At 51.5% G+C, this 17,537-nt stretch overlaps 1 protein-coding gene across 4 annotated transcripts in view; it reads left to right on the forward strand.

Moving 5' to 3' along the window:
* The window catches only part of Znf395 (zinc finger protein 395), a 38,572-nt gene extending 22,929 nt beyond the window's left edge, over positions 1 to 15,643 (forward strand). For 2 of the 4 annotated variants that reach the window (XM_021654458.2, XM_060391339.1), the window contains exons 2-10: positions 2,430 to 2,695; positions 3,911 to 4,143; positions 6,157 to 6,266; positions 8,418 to 8,656; positions 9,241 to 9,341; positions 10,051 to 10,351; positions 11,959 to 12,051; positions 12,760 to 12,863; positions 13,127 to 15,643. In XM_021654458.2, the coding sequence (XP_021510133.1) occupies positions 2,453 to 2,695; positions 3,911 to 4,143; positions 6,157 to 6,266; positions 8,418 to 8,656; positions 9,241 to 9,341; positions 10,051 to 10,351; positions 11,959 to 12,051; positions 12,760 to 12,863; positions 13,127 to 13,238 (1,536 nt within the window). In that variant the 5' untranslated portion in view covers positions 2,430 to 2,452 and the 3' untranslated portion in view covers positions 13,239 to 15,643. The remainder of the gene's footprint in view (positions 1 to 2,429; positions 2,696 to 3,910; positions 4,144 to 6,156; positions 6,267 to 8,417; positions 8,657 to 9,240; positions 9,342 to 10,050; positions 10,352 to 11,958; positions 12,052 to 12,759; positions 12,864 to 13,126) is intronic. The other 2 variants (XM_021654452.2, XM_060391340.1) reach the window with 1 other exon arrangement.
* Positions 15,644 to 17,537: the final 1,894 nt, after the last annotated feature.

The raw sequence follows: 17,537 nt of genomic DNA on the forward strand, positions 1-17,537 counted from the left end.
AATAAAATAGAAGTAAAACTATAAAAACGTATAATAAGATAAAACAAAAACTATCATATTGGAGTTGGACAACAGAAGGAAAAGAGCCCAAGAGAAGGCACAAGAGCCAGAGACTCATTCGTTCGCACACTCGGGAATCCCATAAAAATACTAAGTTGGAAACTATATCTTTGCTGAGAGCCTGCAGGCCTTGTGTGTGCTGCCCCGGTCTCTGTGAGGGTCTCTGTGAGTTTCTCCGAGCTGTGAGCATGTTGATTTAGAGGGTTTTGTTTTCTCAGTGCCCTTCGTCCCCTCTGGCGCTTATGCGCTCTCCGCCTCCTCTTTCATAGTTATTTTTTTTCTTGTCTTGGTGAGTTGTTGTAGATGTGGTTGCAGTAGAACTTGCCTGGCTAGTTGGGAAAAGAAGCGAGGATTGGGGGTGGGGGTGGGTGCCGAGGGACCCAGACAAATCAGCCCCGAGGTCCCCTTGGACCAGGGCAGAAAGTAAAAGCTTATAGGACAGCTCACAGACCTGTGGTACTAAGTGTTTTAAAGGGTACTTAGGGCTAGGAGATGTGGTTTACTGCATTCATTTATTCGTGTGTAGAGTTAAGAGGACAGACAACGTGCAGGAGTCGGTTCTACCATGTGGGCCCAGAGGATCAAACTCAGGTCATCAGGCTTGGTGGAAAGTGACTTTAGCTGCTATTATTAGCTCCGTGGTCCCGACAGGTAATGGATTGGGGGAGGACTGGAAAGGGGAGCGAGAGGAGGAGGAATGTGCTGGAAAACCCTTTTGGGATATTTAGCGTGTGTGTTATTAACCTAATGGTGTCCTGGGCTGGGGAGGCAGCAGTTGAAAGCCCTGTGGCTTGAATACCCCCCCTGTTCCCCCCCCCCCCCGCCACACCTGGCATGTGCTTCATGCGTGTCTGTTCTTCAGCTAGATACCAGCAGAAGAGAAAAACAGACCTGGAACAGCAGAGACCACAATGCTCAGAGACCCAGAGGAGTTGAGAGGCACAGGATGGCTGTGGGGAGGAGGGCCGTGTGAGCTGGCAGAGGCCGGTTTTTCCTCTTCTGTTTAATGATTATTTTTACTTTATGCATACAAGTGCTGTGCTTGGGTGTATGTCTGCGCACTGTGCGTGTTTGGTGCCATCAGGAGGCAGAAAATAGACCTTTGGATTCCCTTGAACTGTGGTTACAGATGGTTGTGAGCTGTCTTCTGGAAGAGCAGCCGGTGCTTTTAACCGCCAAGCCACCTTTCCCGTCCTGGTGGCCGTAGTTTATAGAAGAAAAGCAGCATGGTGTGTTTCCAAGGTTGTCTGCGACTTTGAAGAGAGCCCAGCTTGGGAGTCTGTGTGTCTAACAAAAGCCCTCCGCACCGATCTGGCAACACCATGTGAAGGACCCTTACTAAGGAAGCGATGGTGGCTGTGTGTTATGCTGAGGCCCAGCCCAGAGGCTGTCTGATGCAGGCAGAGTAGCTGAGACAGCAAAACATTGGCTCTGGCCTTCTGGGCAGTTATGGGGGGGGTGTTGTTAAAACAGCAGTATTACACCTGTCTAAGAAAGTACTGGTGGCTGTTTTTATAGAACAATATTTTCTGATGTAGGAAAGATTTAGCTGGTATATTAAGTGAAAACCAGCTTACCAAAAAACAATTTCATTTTTATAGAAATAAAAGTGGCTGAAATGAGTGAAGTGGCTCACACTTGTGATCCTAGCACTTAGGAGGCTTAGGCAGGAGGATTGCCACAAGTAAGGCCAACTTGACCTGCATAGTAAGTTCCAGGCCAGCCATGACTACGTAACATGACCCCGTGTCAAAAACAGAACAAACAAACGACAAAGAAAACAACAACAGGTGGTATGTGAGTACAGTTAGAGAAGAGGAATCTGGATGTTTTTAGAAAAAAGAAAAAGGGAGTCAGGCCTGGGGCCCTAGCTCAGTTAGTGAAGTGCTCGCCTGTTGTGCATGGAACCCTCGGTTTGGCCTCCAGCACCACTAAGTTACACGAAACAGGAGTTTCAAAATGTAAAATAAAACACAAACAAGAAAATGGGAAGGGCTGGGGAGGAGTGGCTATCTTTGGGAGGCAGGTTCACAAGTGATTTTATTTTCTTTGTGTTTATCAATATTTCTTACATGTCCTCCTAGGAATAAGTCTTTTTTTTTTTTTTTTTTGTATGACGCATAAATAGAGCCAGCAGGATGGCTCATCAGGTATAGCAGCCAGCCACCAAGCCTGCTGTCCTGAGTTTGATCCTTGTGACTGACCTACTTTGTGAAAGAACTGACTCCTGCAAGTTGTTCTCTGACTTTGACACATGGGCGGTGGCACAAATGCACAAAAATACGTGTGTGTGTGTGTGTGTGTGTCTTAGAGAGAGAAAGAGATGGAGAATTCACTCAGTTCATTCACTGTCCCTTTTGTCTCTTCAGCAGACAGGGGCAAAGTATCCAGTATGCTGTCCCGACGCCTTGGTAAGCGCTCCCTCTTGGGAGCCCGGGTGTTGGGACCTAGTGCCTCCGAGGTGCCATCAGGGGCCAGCCTCCCCTTGGAGCCACAGATAGAAGTGCCGGAAGGAGCCATGCCCCAGTCCTCACTCACCTCTAAGGACCCCGTGTTCCAGGATCAGCCCAAGGAAGTCATCAGGGCCCTGGGTACCTCAGGCCACCCACAGGTGGTCTTTCAGCCTGGACAGAAGGTAGGTTGATCCCAACACAGACACATACCCTTGGGCATCGAGACTGGCAGGCTAGTGGTGCCTGAGTCAGACCAGGGCATCTCCATAATTGTCATGCGGAGGAAAACGTGGCCAGGCATTCTGGGGGTGCTCAGAACCTCAGATCAAAGCATGGCCTTGACTCGCTGGCTTTCTGTCTGCCTCACTTCACAAATGTAGGCGGCAAGGAGAAGGACCTTAGACTGCAGAAGCCAGAGAAGCAGTTTTCAGAAGCTGCAGGTGCAGGGGTAGTCCAGATCTGAGGAGAATTTTTTTTTTCTTGTATCCCTTCGCCATGGCTGGGTCCGTGGCCACCTAGGCCTGTCTGTCACTAGATCCAGATTAGTGGGGCTCCTGCCTTAGCCTTCTCTGGGGTCCATCCACAGAGACCTGGCCTTTGTCTTCTCTTGAGGCTTGTTGTCCCCTAGACCTCTGTCCTCATGAGATAAGCTGGCTTTCCTACTCCCAGGTACCCTGACGGGAGGAATAGTCTGTCTCTTTCCCTGTCCAAGGAATGCTGGGGCTTAGAACTCTCCAGAAGAAAAGCATTGAGTAAGAGGCGTATAAGAGTTCAGGGGCAAGGAGGGGGTGGGTGATGGATGAGCATGAATTTGAGATTCAGAGTAACCCCAGTTTCTGGCCCGCTCACTAGCTCCTGGGGTAGAGAGTGTGTAGGGAGCTGAAGGAGGAAGATTTGATCCCACGTGGCTAACCTGAGCGCTTGGGTAGGCAGCAGGTCCCTGGGAATCCCTGCTTTCTCCCGGCCTGTTTAGGCTGCTGTAGTGGAATACCTAAGGTGGGGTAATGAGAAGACAGTAGCTAATTTGGCTGAACCTGCAGGAAACTGGGAAGTCCAAGAGGAAAATGAGAGCAGGAAGTGAGAGGGTCTACATCCACCTGTATCACAATTCTCGCTCTCCCTGCCTGCCCCACTCCCTGGCTTAGCTCTCCTGTTGTGACAGGCCATTCGAGAGAGCAGCAGCTCTCATGACATACTTGCTCCCACTAGACCCCACGCCCTGACACTGGTCTCGGGCATTAAGTATCTAACGTGTGAACACCCCAGTGTTTACACGGGGTGACTGCCAGATCTTAGTGCAAGCTCAGACTTCAGCGGACAGAGCTCCGCACCTATGTCTCAAGGGCTTTGGTGTGGGAACTCCCGAGCGTTGACCACTGGCCATCATTCCCCTGCAGGTCTGTGTGTGGTATGGAGGTCAGGAGTGCAAGGGCCTGGTGGAACAGCACAGCTGGGCCGAGGACAAGGTGACGGTCCGGCTGCTGGACCAGAAGTTACAAATCTGCTGTAAAGTGGAAGAGGTGTGGCTGGCGGAGCTGCAGGCAGCCGCACCCCAGCTGCCAGCCTCGGAGCCCAGAGCCCAGGCGCCAGCCTACAGACCTGTGTCTCGGAACATCGATGTTCCAAAGAGGTTTGTTTGAGTGGCGAGGGTTATAGATATGGTCTGGGGCGCTGTGCGGGGATGTGGGGTCTTGGGTACCTACTTGCTGGGATCGTGAAGCGAGATAAAGAAGAGGCGTCCTCTTAGGAAGCCGGGGTACCGTCCTTTCTTCTCCATCGCTCTCCTGTACTGACGTGTATTCGGTTTGGTGAAAGTTTAAACTCAGCTCACAATTTTTCAGGAGGAGAGACAGGAGCAGATGGCTTAGATCGGTGCCAGGGCTGGTTCTATTCAGGGTGGAGAAAAAACGGTTTCAGCCTTGTGGGCCAAGCAGACTCTGTCATGACCACCTGTTGCAGCAGCCATCAACCCTACAGGCACGACCGTGCTTCCTTCGGTGCAGACTAGTCAAGATCCCCAGACTTTACTGCGATTCTGTGTCCTTTGTATGTGTCATTTGTCAAAAAGTAAAGGGCTTTTGCTTCTTAAATAGCATTTAAAGAGGGAAAGCCGTCCTTTCGTAGCTCAGAACCGGACAGGCAGGAAGCCGCTGTCGGGAGCACAGCTGCCGTCATTCTTCACACTAAAAACCCCCGGGTGAAGAATGGATTTTCTGCCCTAGAGCTTAATGTTATGATGTCACCCTGGGGCTCCGGATGGCGACGCACGCCCTGTGGTATACTCTGTGGGCCTTTTAAGATTTAAAAGGAGAAGCTGGGGCTGGGAAATGGTTCAGTGGCTCTAAAGTACTCGCTGCGCAAGCCCAACAGCCGCAGTTCAGCACCTGGAGCCCATGTACAGGTGGAAGGTAGAGGAGTCTACCCCGTAGAGCTGATCTCTGACCTCCACATACGTGCTATGGCATGAGTGTGCTAGCCCTCACAGCATGCGATAAAATAATAACAATAAAATAAAACGGAGAAACTTTGCCAGCGGAAGGATATGCAGACAGCTAAGCCCATCCCACCCCCTGTTTGTGGGTATGGGGGATGTTGGCAAATTAGGAGGCTTAAAAGTGTTTCTTATTGCGTTCATTTATCACGTTTGGGGGTGCGTGTGCAGGCTGTGGTACACACTCGGACGCCAGAGGGTAACTTTCAGGGGTCCGTTCTCCCACTCTGCGGGTGCTGTGTCCTGAGCTCAGCTAGCCAGGCTTGGCAGCCAGCACTTTTACCCATGGAGTCTTGCTGGCCCAGAGGTCCCAGTGTTTTAAGACCAGAGGAGCAGCGTTTCTGGTAGTGTATCCAGGGGAAGGCCAGCAGAGAACTTGTTTTTCCCTCGAAAACACAACAGAGATGATGTAGAGTACCGTTTACTGCGTTTCCTGTGGTCTGTCTGCTTCAAGCCGGGTTGCTTCGTTTAGTAGACCCGGTGCGTAAAGAGTGAGTGAACGAGGCAGGCCACTGGCCGTTTATTACATTCCAATTTTCCCCAGGTACTCTAGATTTCAGATAGGACTTACTTCACTTCCGAGTGTAGAGGAGAAAGAAAAGCACATGGAAGATTCTAGGCAGCCTGTACAAAGCATGGGGCTTAACACTGGGAGACGGTTTCATCCGGTTATTTATTTTATCCTGGTTTGTTTGCCCGTTGCCTTATGTAATAGGCTCTGTTGACATTCAGAAGCTGACAGAATGCCATGTTTATTTTGGCAGAGGGGGAGAGAGAAATCCATTAGTGTAATTGTTTCCTCTTAAATTTGAATATAAGACAGGGGGAAGGAGGTAATTACAGTGTTTAGATTCCAGTGGGTATCATTTATTCCCATGCTTCACCTTACCCTCTCGACACTTCTCTCTGCCCTCCCCTCCAAATAAAATGCTCCACTGTAAGTTGCAGGGGTGGAAGGAGAGTTTCAGGAAGGCCTTTGCCTTACTGTCGGTTGAGCTTATGCCAGTTGACGGGGTGGGGCTCTGAGGAGACCGCTGTCAGTGTAAGGTGACCCCGGGAAATAAACAGATGTGGCAGCTTCATCTGTGGGCATTGTGGGACCCGTCGGCCCAGGAAGTAAGCACTCCCCTTCCCCTCCCCATTTGAATGCAGGAAATCGGATGCGGTGGAGATGGATGAGATGATGGCGGCGATGGTGCTGACGTCCCTGTCTTGCAGTCCTGTGGTGCAGAGTCCTCCTGGGGCTGAGCCCATCTTCTCTGGTGAGCGAGTGGGGTCGGGCTTGTGCCTGGCATGGCAGAGGCCCATGCCTCTCTCTTCCCAGTTTCTGATTGCCAGGGTGCGCCCGGCAGTAGGGTTCTGGAGGCCCGTAAGACTGTTGATCTAGAAGTGCACGCACCTGAGCAGAAACCTCTTGGTGCTTTGTGACAGTGCCTGGGCTCAGCACCAAGCCAAGCTTCCCCGCCACTCAAGCAGGTTCTATGGGAGCCTGGACAAGGCCTACAGGAACATTTATTTGGTTCACAAAAGCAGAACTCTGCTTGAAGGTCCCCTAGGGGCTTCTGATGATCAGTACTCACTTTTCAGTGCCCAAGTCAGCCTCACCAGTTACAGCAGGCGCACAGGCCACATACCAGAGCTGAATTCTCGAATTTGATTGCTTTGTACAAACCAATAGTGTGGGCCTGTGAAGTGACTCTGGGTGAAGGTGCTTGCTGCTAAGCTCACAACCTGTGTTTGGTTCCTGGGACCCACGTGGAGGAAGAAAAGAACTGACTCCTCTAAGTTGTCCTCTGACTTCCATTTATGCATGCTCGTTCTCTCTCTCACTCACACACATACACACACACACACACTAATAAAAAAGTCCCCAGTAGTATGACTTTTGATTTGGGACCTAAGTTATTCTAATGGAAATTCCTTATCTGCTCATTTTTAAAGCTACGTAAGTGTTTTAGGAGAACATGAAGCTAATTCTAACTCATATTGAGAGGAAAGTGGCCTTTACAAGTGTCCCTTACAAGTAATCTTTGATCCAAAGCAAACTTTATTCCACCCAGAGGCTGTCACTGCACTTGGGGACATCTAGTGGTGAATCCTAGCAGTGTAGCCTACTTTAATGAGCACAGAGAAGACCCCAAGGAGGGATGCCAAATTCTCAGGAAGTTTAAGTCCAAGAAGTTGAGTCAGCAGATTCAGGGAAGTTGCTGAAGGGAGTTCCCTCTTGGATCCTTGTTCATGGGACCATGATCAGTTGTTTCGGACGCTTCTTGAGTTCTGCCCTAAACATCTACTGTTTTAAATTGTTTGTGGCTGTGGTAATCTCTCAGTTTCCAGGAAGAAAGCTTTAAGACAGGACAGGGGTAACCGGGGAGGAGGGGGTTCTTTACCCCGAATCCTATTCGGGCAAGTGACTCCTAGAAGTAAAGAGAGCCTGGCCTGGAAACGTGGGGCCTCAAGGTTGGCCCAGCCTTCAGATCTGCCCTGATCACTTGGGGTGACAGTGTCTCTTTAAGCCCAGGGTCAGGGGACTCTATACCATCCAGATAGGAGCTGGGACTGCTGGGAGCTAAGGTTTTCCCGTTTTTTTTTTCTTGCTATTCCTCTTGTGCCATCAACTGGCTTGGCACGAGATTTGAAGACAGAATCGAGAGCGTCTCACTTGAGCCTAAAGCAGCCCACAGACCCCATCAGTTGAAAAAATACAAACCTAGGCGTGGGGTTTTGCTCAGTGCTATAGTACATGCCGAGAATGAACAAGGCCCCAGGTTTCACCCTTAGCACTACAGGAGACAGAGAGCGAAGTAAAACAGTAAACACCAACAGACGCACACAATCAAGAAAAACTAAACGGGAGACTCCTACTGGCTATGTGTGTTCTTCTTTAGGGGCAGGTGGCCGCTGCAGTGACAGGTAACACAGGGCTTCCTGGCACCGGGAGGTCACCTGGCTGTATTCTCTGAGAGTCCTGGAGGTTTCTTTTCATGCCCTTGTCCACGTTGACATGATTGGAAGGGTCTTTTCAGCATCAAGGGTACCCACCCCACTTGCTTTCACGGTGAGGATATTCCCCGCCAGGCTGGACCCAGGGCAAGTTCCTCCTTTTAGCATGGACAGCATGAAGTAGGTTTTACTCTCATTCTTTTTATTAGTCCTCAAAGAACTGAGGTTGCAGTGTGCATGTGGTAGTCAGTGATCACCCATGTGGCCATGGCAGAAAATACCCAGTAGGCAGAGCGGCTGTAGCACCGAAAATCACCGTAGTATTTGCACCTGCCCTGATCTTAGAGCTCAGGAAGAAGTTTCTTTAATGATTAAAATTGTTTAGTAGTACTTTAGTTTTTACCGTTTTGTTTTGACCCCGGGGATACGCCTGACTGTTCTTCCCCTCCTTCACCTCCCTGCCTGACCAGTTTCCCGTGCAGCCTGCGGGGACCCATGGAAGGAGAGCGGTGATGTGTCTGATAGCGGCAGCAGCACCACGAGCGGGCACTGGAGCGGGAGCAGCGGCGTCTCCACCCCCTCGCCCCCCCACCCTCAGGCCAGCCCCAAGTACCTGGGAGATGCCTTTGGGTCTCCCCAAACTGATCATGGCTTCGAGACTGACCCTGACCCCTTCCTGCTGGATGAACCAGCCCCGCGAAAGAGGAAGGTAGGTGTCTGGTGAGCATATGGAGTGCGTAGGGACAGAGCAGGGACACCGTAGGTCTCAGGTGTTTCTAGTCTTCCTCTGCTTCACTTGTCAAATTCCCAGGCTGAGGTGGCTGCTTCCTCTTCTTTCTCGTTTTTTTGGGGTGTGTGTGTATGTGTTTGTGGGTGTGCATGCACATGGAGGCCAAGGGTCAACCTCAGGTATTGTCTTGAGGTGCTGTTAATCTCTCCCTCCTCACCCCATCTTAGTTGTTGGGTTGTCGAGACAGACTCTCTTAACTGGCCCGAAGCTTCCCAAATAGGGTAGGCTGGATGACCAGTGAGCCCGGGGAATCTTAGGTCTGCCTCCCCTCTTGTTATTATACGCGCGTGCCCCTCTCCCCCTTTTTTCTTTACTGTGACCAGTGAGTCACTTCTCAAGTACTCTTGTGCATGTTCCTACATTCTCCGGGAGTCCCTTCCCTGGAGTTTTCTCTTTTGGGTCCAGCTGATGGTGGCAGCCAGCTGAAGTCCTCATCAGGCAGTGAGAGAGGCTGGGGAGAGGGATGCGCAGACACCAGTTCCTAAGACTTCTTTCCCCCTCAGAACTCCGTGAAGGTGATGTACAAGTGCCTGTGGCCCAGCTGTGGCAAAGTTCTGCGTTCGATTGTGGGCATCAAACGACACGTCAAAGCCCTCCACCTGGGGTAGGTACTAAAGTTGGTGCCTCTTTTCTGAGGCGCCATTTAGGTGTGCCTCTACCCTGCTAACTCCGCACGACCCGCAGCCTACCTTCTGGTGAAATGGCTTGCCTCGGGCGCTTCCCAGTGCCTCTCCCTGACCGCCGTTAGTTAGAAGGATGCCTTCCCTGGGCAGGGAGATTGCATCACGGTCACTGTTGATGCTCTTGCCAGAGCACGAGCTCCGTGTGTCTTGTAGTCGTTTCTTCCTACCTGGTGCAGGAAGCAAGAGGTTTCAGTTCTGGGTAGAAGTGGAACAGTTTGGCTCAATCGCTGGTGAGCTTGTGTGGTGTGGACACGACAGCCACGTTTCACTTCTACTGCTGTATGTGGGAGTTAAGTGTACCAGCTGTAGCACTAATGTGAGGGTCTCATCTCTGTACAGTAGCATGAACTGCCTCACAGGCCTTGGAGATGGGGCCTCAGCAGGGCTGGGTCTGTGTCACACACGTTTGCTGTTGTGTGAGCTCTCGTGTCAGGAAGAACGTCTCCCGTGGATGGGCATGTTCTAATTCCTTATGATATCCTCTGGGAGCAGGGCTCCTGGGTGCTCTCTTGGGCATGTCCCCCAACTTCCTAGGTGGGCACAAGCAGTCATTTCCTCCCTGTAACTTTCCGCTGGATTCGAACCAAGGCAGCATGTCCGTAACGTTGGCCGAATGTGTGTTCCACACAGGGACACCGTGGACTCTGATCAGTTCAAGCGGGAGGAAGACTTCTACTACACAGAGATGCAGATGAAGGAGGAATCTGCTGTGGCTGTGGCCGCTCCCCCTGCCCCGGGGACGCCCACCGGAGAGCCAGCGCCTGCCTCCCGTGTGACCAGCCCGTCCCTTGCTGCTCTTTCATTGCCTCCACCCAAAGTCCAGTCCTCCGGCCCAGAACACCCTGGCCTGGAGGCTTCCCTGCCCTCAGTTGAGCTCAGCAAGTCAGCTCCTGGCTCCTTCTGGCACATTCAGGCTGACCATGCCTACCAGGTACGGAGCAGCCATATGTGGGGGGGCCCAGCCTGGGAGCTCAGTGGTCACTGACTGTCAGAGCACAGGCCTCTGGTCACCTTGACTCAAGAGTGAGCCTCCTGGCCAAGTTGCTGATCTTACTTCCACAGAGAGGGAAAAGGAAAGGCGGGGGATGTAGACCAGTCAGTAGGATGCTTGCTTCACACACACAGGGCCCTGGGTTGATCCTCAGCCCAGCAGAAACCCCGTGTGTGGTATGGAGGCACACAGCTGCAATCCCAGCACTTAGGGGCAGAGGCAGGACGAGCAGAAGTTCAGGGTCACCCTCACCTACAGAGGGATCGGAGAGCCAGCTTGGGCTACTTGAAAACCCGTCTTAACAATGATGACAGACAAAACAAGAAGGAAGAGACAGGACTCCCCCGTGACGCTGGCAGAGGGGAGAAGTCTAGCCATGCGTCGGTGTGTGGATGGGAACTGAGAGCCGACACTGCAGACTGGTTAGAAGAGCTGCTGGGAGTGTACAGGGCTTCCCAGGCAGCCCCTCAGCTCCGAGGACTGGGTTACATTGAACGGTCCTGCTTTGAGTACCTGCTAGGTGTCAGCATTGGCTTAGGTAAGCCTTCCAGTTAGAGTAGGACATGGCCCTGCTTTCATGAAGTGCGCGCTGGAGCCAGTGTTAGCAATGAGGATTTGGCCGGGACTAATTTGTCAAAGTGCCGTTTCCTCGGGATAGAGAAGACGTGACATAGGCCCAAGGAACACCACTCCGTCAGGCTTATGGGCCTGGGGAGTTGTCCTGGTGAGGGGGGCAATGTCATTTAGAATGAGCTTCACTCTTTATACCAAGTTCATACGCCCGTATGCCTCTCTGAAGCCCTTTTTTGTGTTTATAGTTTGACTTTGGCAGACTTGACCAGTTTGCAAGTTAGTAAATGAAAAGCAGTGCTTTCAGCCAGCTGTGCCAGTGCGTGCTTGTAATTCCGGTGGTACCCCGGAGGTCAAGGTCAACGTGGGCTATGTAGTAAGGCCAGCCGCCACCCTAAAACCAGTGGTGCTTTCAATGAAGGGGGGAAAATACCTTGCAAAATAAGTGGGCTCTCCTCGTTAGAATTAGTGGCCACTTAGTCTGTATCTGACCAGGGCTCAGCCTTCGCTGACCATGGCGTCTGGATAGTGTGGCTGGTACTGTTACAGATACATCTAAGCCAGACTTCCCTGCTCGTATCCCCACTCCTAAGCAATTGTCTGGCAGTTCTCCATCCTGTTCCAGAAGCACCACTCAGACTCAGGAGGCTTTGGATTTTTTGCCTGAAGCATGTTCTCAGTAGGCAATCCAGCCATGGAATAACACTGTAAGGAATAAGTCACGAGGCTAGCGTGCAAGCAGTCCCAAGGGCAGGGTCACGAAGTCAGACACTGGAGCCTCTCAGGAAGGAGGTGGTGGGTGTGTTGAAGGGTTAGAGGCTTTGAGGCAGCTCACGGGAAAACCTAACCTGGCTGTCTCGGTGTTTCCCAGTAGGCAGAGATGAGACACTGGTGTTGCCAGCGGGAAGTTACTTGGACCTGAGGCAGATAGGTGTTTCTTAGTTGGAGCCCAGGCTGATGCACTCTTGTCTCCGCAGGCTCTGCCATCCTTCCAGATCCCCGTCTCCCCCCACATCTACACCAGCATCAGCTGGGCCGCTGCCCCTACTACCACCTCTCCCCTCTCTCCGGTGAGTGTATACCCCAACACCCCAAAGCTCTTACCTGCATCCCCAGGGCCGGGGGCCTGTGTAGTTGGTGTTGCCTATGCGTCCTGGGTCAGCCTACACTTGCCCTCAGCAGCTATAAAGACACTTCCAGGGGAGTCGGGTGGAGCAGTTTCTTGCTTAGAAATACGCTGGACAAGGCTAGACTCAGTCCCTTGTTCTGTGAGCATCTGTGAGTGCTTGTTAGAGTTCTAATGCCTGGATGAAAAGGAAGGGAGAGAATGTGGGCCTGTAAGAAGAGAGAACCACAAGGAAGATCCCATGTGCACTCGGAGGCCGAGTGGCCTGGACCAGAAGTCAAGCCACCATGGACGTGGACCCTTGACTCTGAACTGAAGGAAGCTGGAAGTCATTAGAACTGTGCATGGGTGACTCTAGTCTCAAGTGTCTGCCACAGACAAGCCTCCGCCACTGCAGAACCTAGTTACAGAAGGTGTCACTAAGGCAATACAATGCCTCCATTTGTCCCTCCATCTAAGTCCCCTAAAGCCTTATGGGTAGCTCCCACTTCTGCCCCTGACCCGACCCTCTCTGCTGAGAATGTCCTCCTAGGGGAGGTTGCACGGTCCCCTGCACCAGCACCTGCTCTGGGGCTCAGGGAGTCGTCTCTCTGTCCTGAGGGGGGGGGCGAGTGTCATGCTCACAGCTCATGTTTGTATTCGTCATCCCCAGGTCCGGAGCCGCTCCCTCAGCTTCAGCGAGCCCCAGCAGCCGCCACCCACCGTGAAGTCTCACATGATCGTCACCTCCCCGCCCCGGGCTCAGAGCAGCAGCAGGTGAGCCGCCTCACCCCTTGCCTTCTGCTTTCTGCCCTCCGACAGCACTGGCACTGGCGGGGTAGGCTGTGAGTCGACCAGGAGTCCCCAGGGTTAAGTCCCGGAGGCCGTGCTGGCGGAGCTGGCCCCTCCTCCCTGCATCTCTGGCTGCAGGTGCCGCTGACCGGCCCTTCCGGCTCCTCCGCGTTTGCCTGCTCATGCCCAGCCGTTATCTGGGTCTCGCCGCCACTGAATGACACCATCCTCCTCTCATTTCCTGCCAGGAAAGCCCGTGGAGAGGCCAAGAAGTGCCGGAAGGTGTACGGCATCGAGCACCGGGACCAGTGGTGCACGGCCTGCCGGTGGAAGAAGGCCTGCCAGCGCTTCCTGGACTGAGCCCGTCCGCCCGCCTGCATCCGCCCTCCCGCTCCCCGCCCCATGCAGCAGCCGGGAGGCCCCGAGGCCTGCAGCCATCAGCAGAACACAGATGTGGAGTGGATGTGGGCAGCAGGGCCCCCACTGGCTAAGATATAACACTTACAAACACTTTCTCCCCACCTTGTTGGGGCTGTTTTATTTTTCAAGAAAACAAAATGAAACTATTTTTCCCCCTAAAAATAGGAGAGAGCCAGAATTGACCAAGGGTATTCTGCAGCGAACCAGAGACCAAAGAATCACCCCCCAACCCTCACCCCCACCCCATCCTGCCCTCCCTGGGACTAGTTTGTACGCATCAGAAGTAGGACAGGAAGCCTTGCCTGCTTGTGTGCTGAGCTAGGAAGTCCTTTGCTCTTTCAGTTATTCCAGAATGGACTGGGAGCAAAAGGAATTTACTTTTTTTTTTTTTTTTTAGAAAAAGAAAAAAAAAAAAAAAGAACACTGTGGCAGGTGGATGGCCCACAGGGCAGGCGACAGTGCTTTGGTTTTACGTCTGTTGGGGCAGCTTCTGGAGATGGAAGAGGGACACCCTTTTATGATGGCAACTTTTGGATCCGGGTCCCCTCAGTAGACTTTGGCTTCTTCTCAAAGCCTGTCCCAGAAAAGCCGAGCCAGGATGAATTCAGCTTGAGAGTGGCCTTGAAACACTACCCTGAGCATCCTTCCAGCTCTGAGAGGAAGCGTGGGGGGAGGGGGTCTCCACAGAAACTATGCTCCTGCCGAGTAAAGTCCTTCCCGAGCCCGTTTTCCCTTCAGAGTGTCACAGAGGCACTAAAACGTTGGGTCTTCTTGTCAGGTGTGGAAGTCTGGGATGGCAAGGCCTCCTTTTCCTAGGGGTTCTCTGGGAGATCCTCGCAGACTGCTTCTGGGCTATCTACTGACATCCCAGGTGTCACAGGCTCAGGGAGTGCCACCAGGCCACCTCTCCAGGGACCGAGCTGCATTGGCTCATTACTTGTCATGGAGACCGTCCTCCTGACCACTGCGGCTCCACTGGTGCCATCACACGGGAAACACACAGATACTTTTCAGTCTGAGACACACTAAGGACTGTTAGAAAACCCGTGAACCTGAGATATTGCCTGTGAGAGGCAAAAAGTGTAGCCTGGGCTGCTGGCAGAGGGGGGCACCAGTGTCTGGGATGTCTTTGGTAGAGATGTATTTTTATAAGGAGCCAGGGCAGCCAGAGGTGGCCCCGGACACTTCTGCAGCTTCACCTTCATGGCTAATTATGAGCTGGTGACTGAAGTTCCTTCTCTCTCCCTGCTTCCCACGAAGCTTAGCTTCCAGTTTTAGGGAGTGGGTAGGGAATGTAGAGAGAAAGCGTCTGAACATGTGGGGACCCCACCCGGAGGCTCTCCTCTCCCGTCCTTAATCCCAGCGTGGACTGAGCGTCCACTTCAGCAGAGGGGTTTTAACCCAAGCCTTGGTTTGGAGTTTGCAGGTGTGTCTGACTGTAATGGTTTTCTCCATTGGAAGTGGGCTCCCTATGCCATTGGCATGCCAGGCAGAAAAGGAAGGGAGGGGAAATAAAAATTGATGGGACGGATGGCTTAAAAAGTGAGGGAGTTCTGATTTTGTTCGGTTCTTTTTTCCATTTCCGTGCAGCCATCCACATCTCTGTTGGTTCCCTCTTTTCTGGTAGTGTTGGCCTCCTACCCACTGTCCCCATCCACCCATCTACCCACCCCCTGCCCCCTCATCTTGATGCTTTCGAGTTGGTTCCTGACACATGGTCTGGCTTTGAGTTTGAAGGGCAAGGGTGGCCTGTGAACATACCCAGCCACCGGGCCCGCTTTCTTCATGTCTATATCTCCTTGCTTCCCGGCCCCATGGGTTTGGAATCTTGACTGGGTGAAGTTACCACAGGCGCGTGCTTTTGAAACCACCGGGACATAGCTTGCGAGCCGTTACCTTGGGAAACCATCCAGCCACGTTTCCGTTATTCGGAGCTCCCAATGTCACCTTCAGACTTGGTGCCATGTCAGGAGCAGCCTCAGTGAGTCTGAGGCACCCTACTCACTCCATGCTGCGAGTCCAGGGATACTGTGTGTGGCCAGCGGGAGTCTCTGGTACAAAACCGAAGGGCTCTGTGGTAACATAGGCTTGGATCAGGCCTTTAGCCTGCCCCTGAAAGCAGTGCTGCCGCTTCAGACAGTACCGTGAGCAGCGGCCACCTTGTCAGAGGAAGTGTAAAGCTGGACACCTTAGAGGACCCTGTGAAATTGGATGTGAAAACTGATTTGGTGGGGATTAAAAAAAAAACAAAAAACAAACAAAAACCTGTTCTGTTACTTTCTGGTCACCCCAGGTTTTGACTTTGCCAGTGGCAAAAAAATAAATAAAAATTAAAAAAAAAAAAAGATTAGAACAAAATAAAAAGGGAGAAAAAATCCCATCTGTGAATTTGTTGTATTGGCGCTTCTCCCCTTCTGCCACACCCTCCCCGCTGTCTTCCAAGTATTATTTTTACTGTTAAGATTTTTTTTTAAATGTGAAATGAAATGTAAGGTTTTTACAGCAATGACATGAAATATATTTTATAAGGAATAAAATGGTACATTGTCTGACTCAGTGTATGCCCGGACTGATTGCTCTCCTGTCCCTACAGTAGGTGGCAGGTGATAGCCATGTGACAGCTTATAGTGTCGGTAGGTTGGGTGGGGATGTAGCTCGGTGGAGGTGTCTGGCTCTAAGTTCAGTGTCCTAAAGCAAATTCAGGTAGGTCATATTTACCAGGGAGCAGGCTGGGTGCTTTTAGGGCCTGTTGTTGAAAATAAAATGGTGCTGGGCTAAATATCATTAGCCCTAATTATTGCTATGGTGTTACTATCTTACCTGCTATAACAATAAGACACAGTCATCTGTTAGATTTTATAATTAGCTTATAACACCTTGGGCTGGGCAGATATTTTCACCTACAATCTCAGCAACCTCCCCATTCACCTCCCAGCTCCGTCCAGTGCCATCCACCTTAGCCATTCTTATCTGGGCTACCTTTCATCCATAATCTTAAAAAAAACATGCATATATATATATATTGGTATTTTCTCCATCCACACCATCCTTGGAATCCTTCCTCCCAGATCATGGCGCATGGTGTACTCCTTCCTCCTGTCTTCTGCCTGTCCTTTGCTTTCCAAGATTCTCCTGTTTCCAAAGCCTGGGAACCTTAGCCATGCCTGCCTCCTTCCGCCCTTCCCAGGTACAGGCCTGTATTAACCAACCAGGAATAATGTCTTAGGCAGGTTTACGCCAAAAAGATAGGGCAGTAACCAGATCCTGATGGCCATTAATTAGCATCATCGCACAGGCATCAGACCAACCCCCAACAAGGGCCCTTATGGGGTACTCTTTTTTTTTTTTTTTTTTCTTTCCAAACCAAGAGTTTCTCTGTGTAGACCAGGCTGTCCTTGAACTCAGAGATCCACCTGCCTCTGCCTCCCGAGTGCTGGGATTACAGGCCTGGGCCACCACCGCCTGGCTAGGGAACTTTCTTCATCAGCTGAGGATAGTGAATCAGAGGTTTAATAGCTTGCCGAGGGTACCTTACAGCGTGGGAGTGGGGTGAAGGCATTGGTATTGTAATCTGGGAAGTAACTATTTTCTGTGTCTTCTCATTCATTTTCAAATGAAGGCATGTTTTGGGCACATTTCTGTGCCTGATGGGGAATGGGCTGGGAAGTACATTCTATATACTCACCAGCTTTTCATAAAATAATCGAAGCAGGCTAACTTTAAAAGAAACAGGTTTATGAGCTGCGAATCAGCCACATCTCAGATCCTTTAGCTTTGCTGTTCTCCTTGTGGGGCTCCTGTCCTCTCCATGCCCCTCTATCCCCATACCCTTCTTCCATAAGACTCTCTGTGCTCTGCCCAACGTTTGGCCATGAGTCTCAGCATCTGCTTCTATCCCCTGTTGGGTGGAGCCTTTCAGAGGACCCTGTATAGTAGACTTCCATCCTGTTTCCTCTCTTCAACTGCTTCTGATATCTATCCTGTTTGCCATTCTGAATGAGATTTAAGTATCCTCCCTAGGGTCCTCCTTAGTGCTTAGCTTCTTTAGGTCTGTAGATGGCTATCCTATGTTATACGGCTAATATCCTCTTTATAAGTGAGTATATATCATGTGTGTCTTTCTGTTTCTGGGTTACTCAGTCTCCATGTGGATCTCTGAGTGAGGGGAGCAGGGGTTGCCTCTACCATGAATTTGGTTGCCGGCTCTTTGATCACTTGCCCCTGGTGATGCAGCCTTGC

The sequence above is a fragment of the Meriones unguiculatus genome, chromosome 9 (assembly GCF_030254825.1).
Source record: "Meriones unguiculatus strain TT.TT164.6M chromosome 9, Bangor_MerUng_6.1, whole genome shotgun sequence".
Lineage (NCBI taxonomy): Eukaryota > Metazoa > Chordata > Mammalia > Rodentia > Muridae > Meriones > Meriones unguiculatus.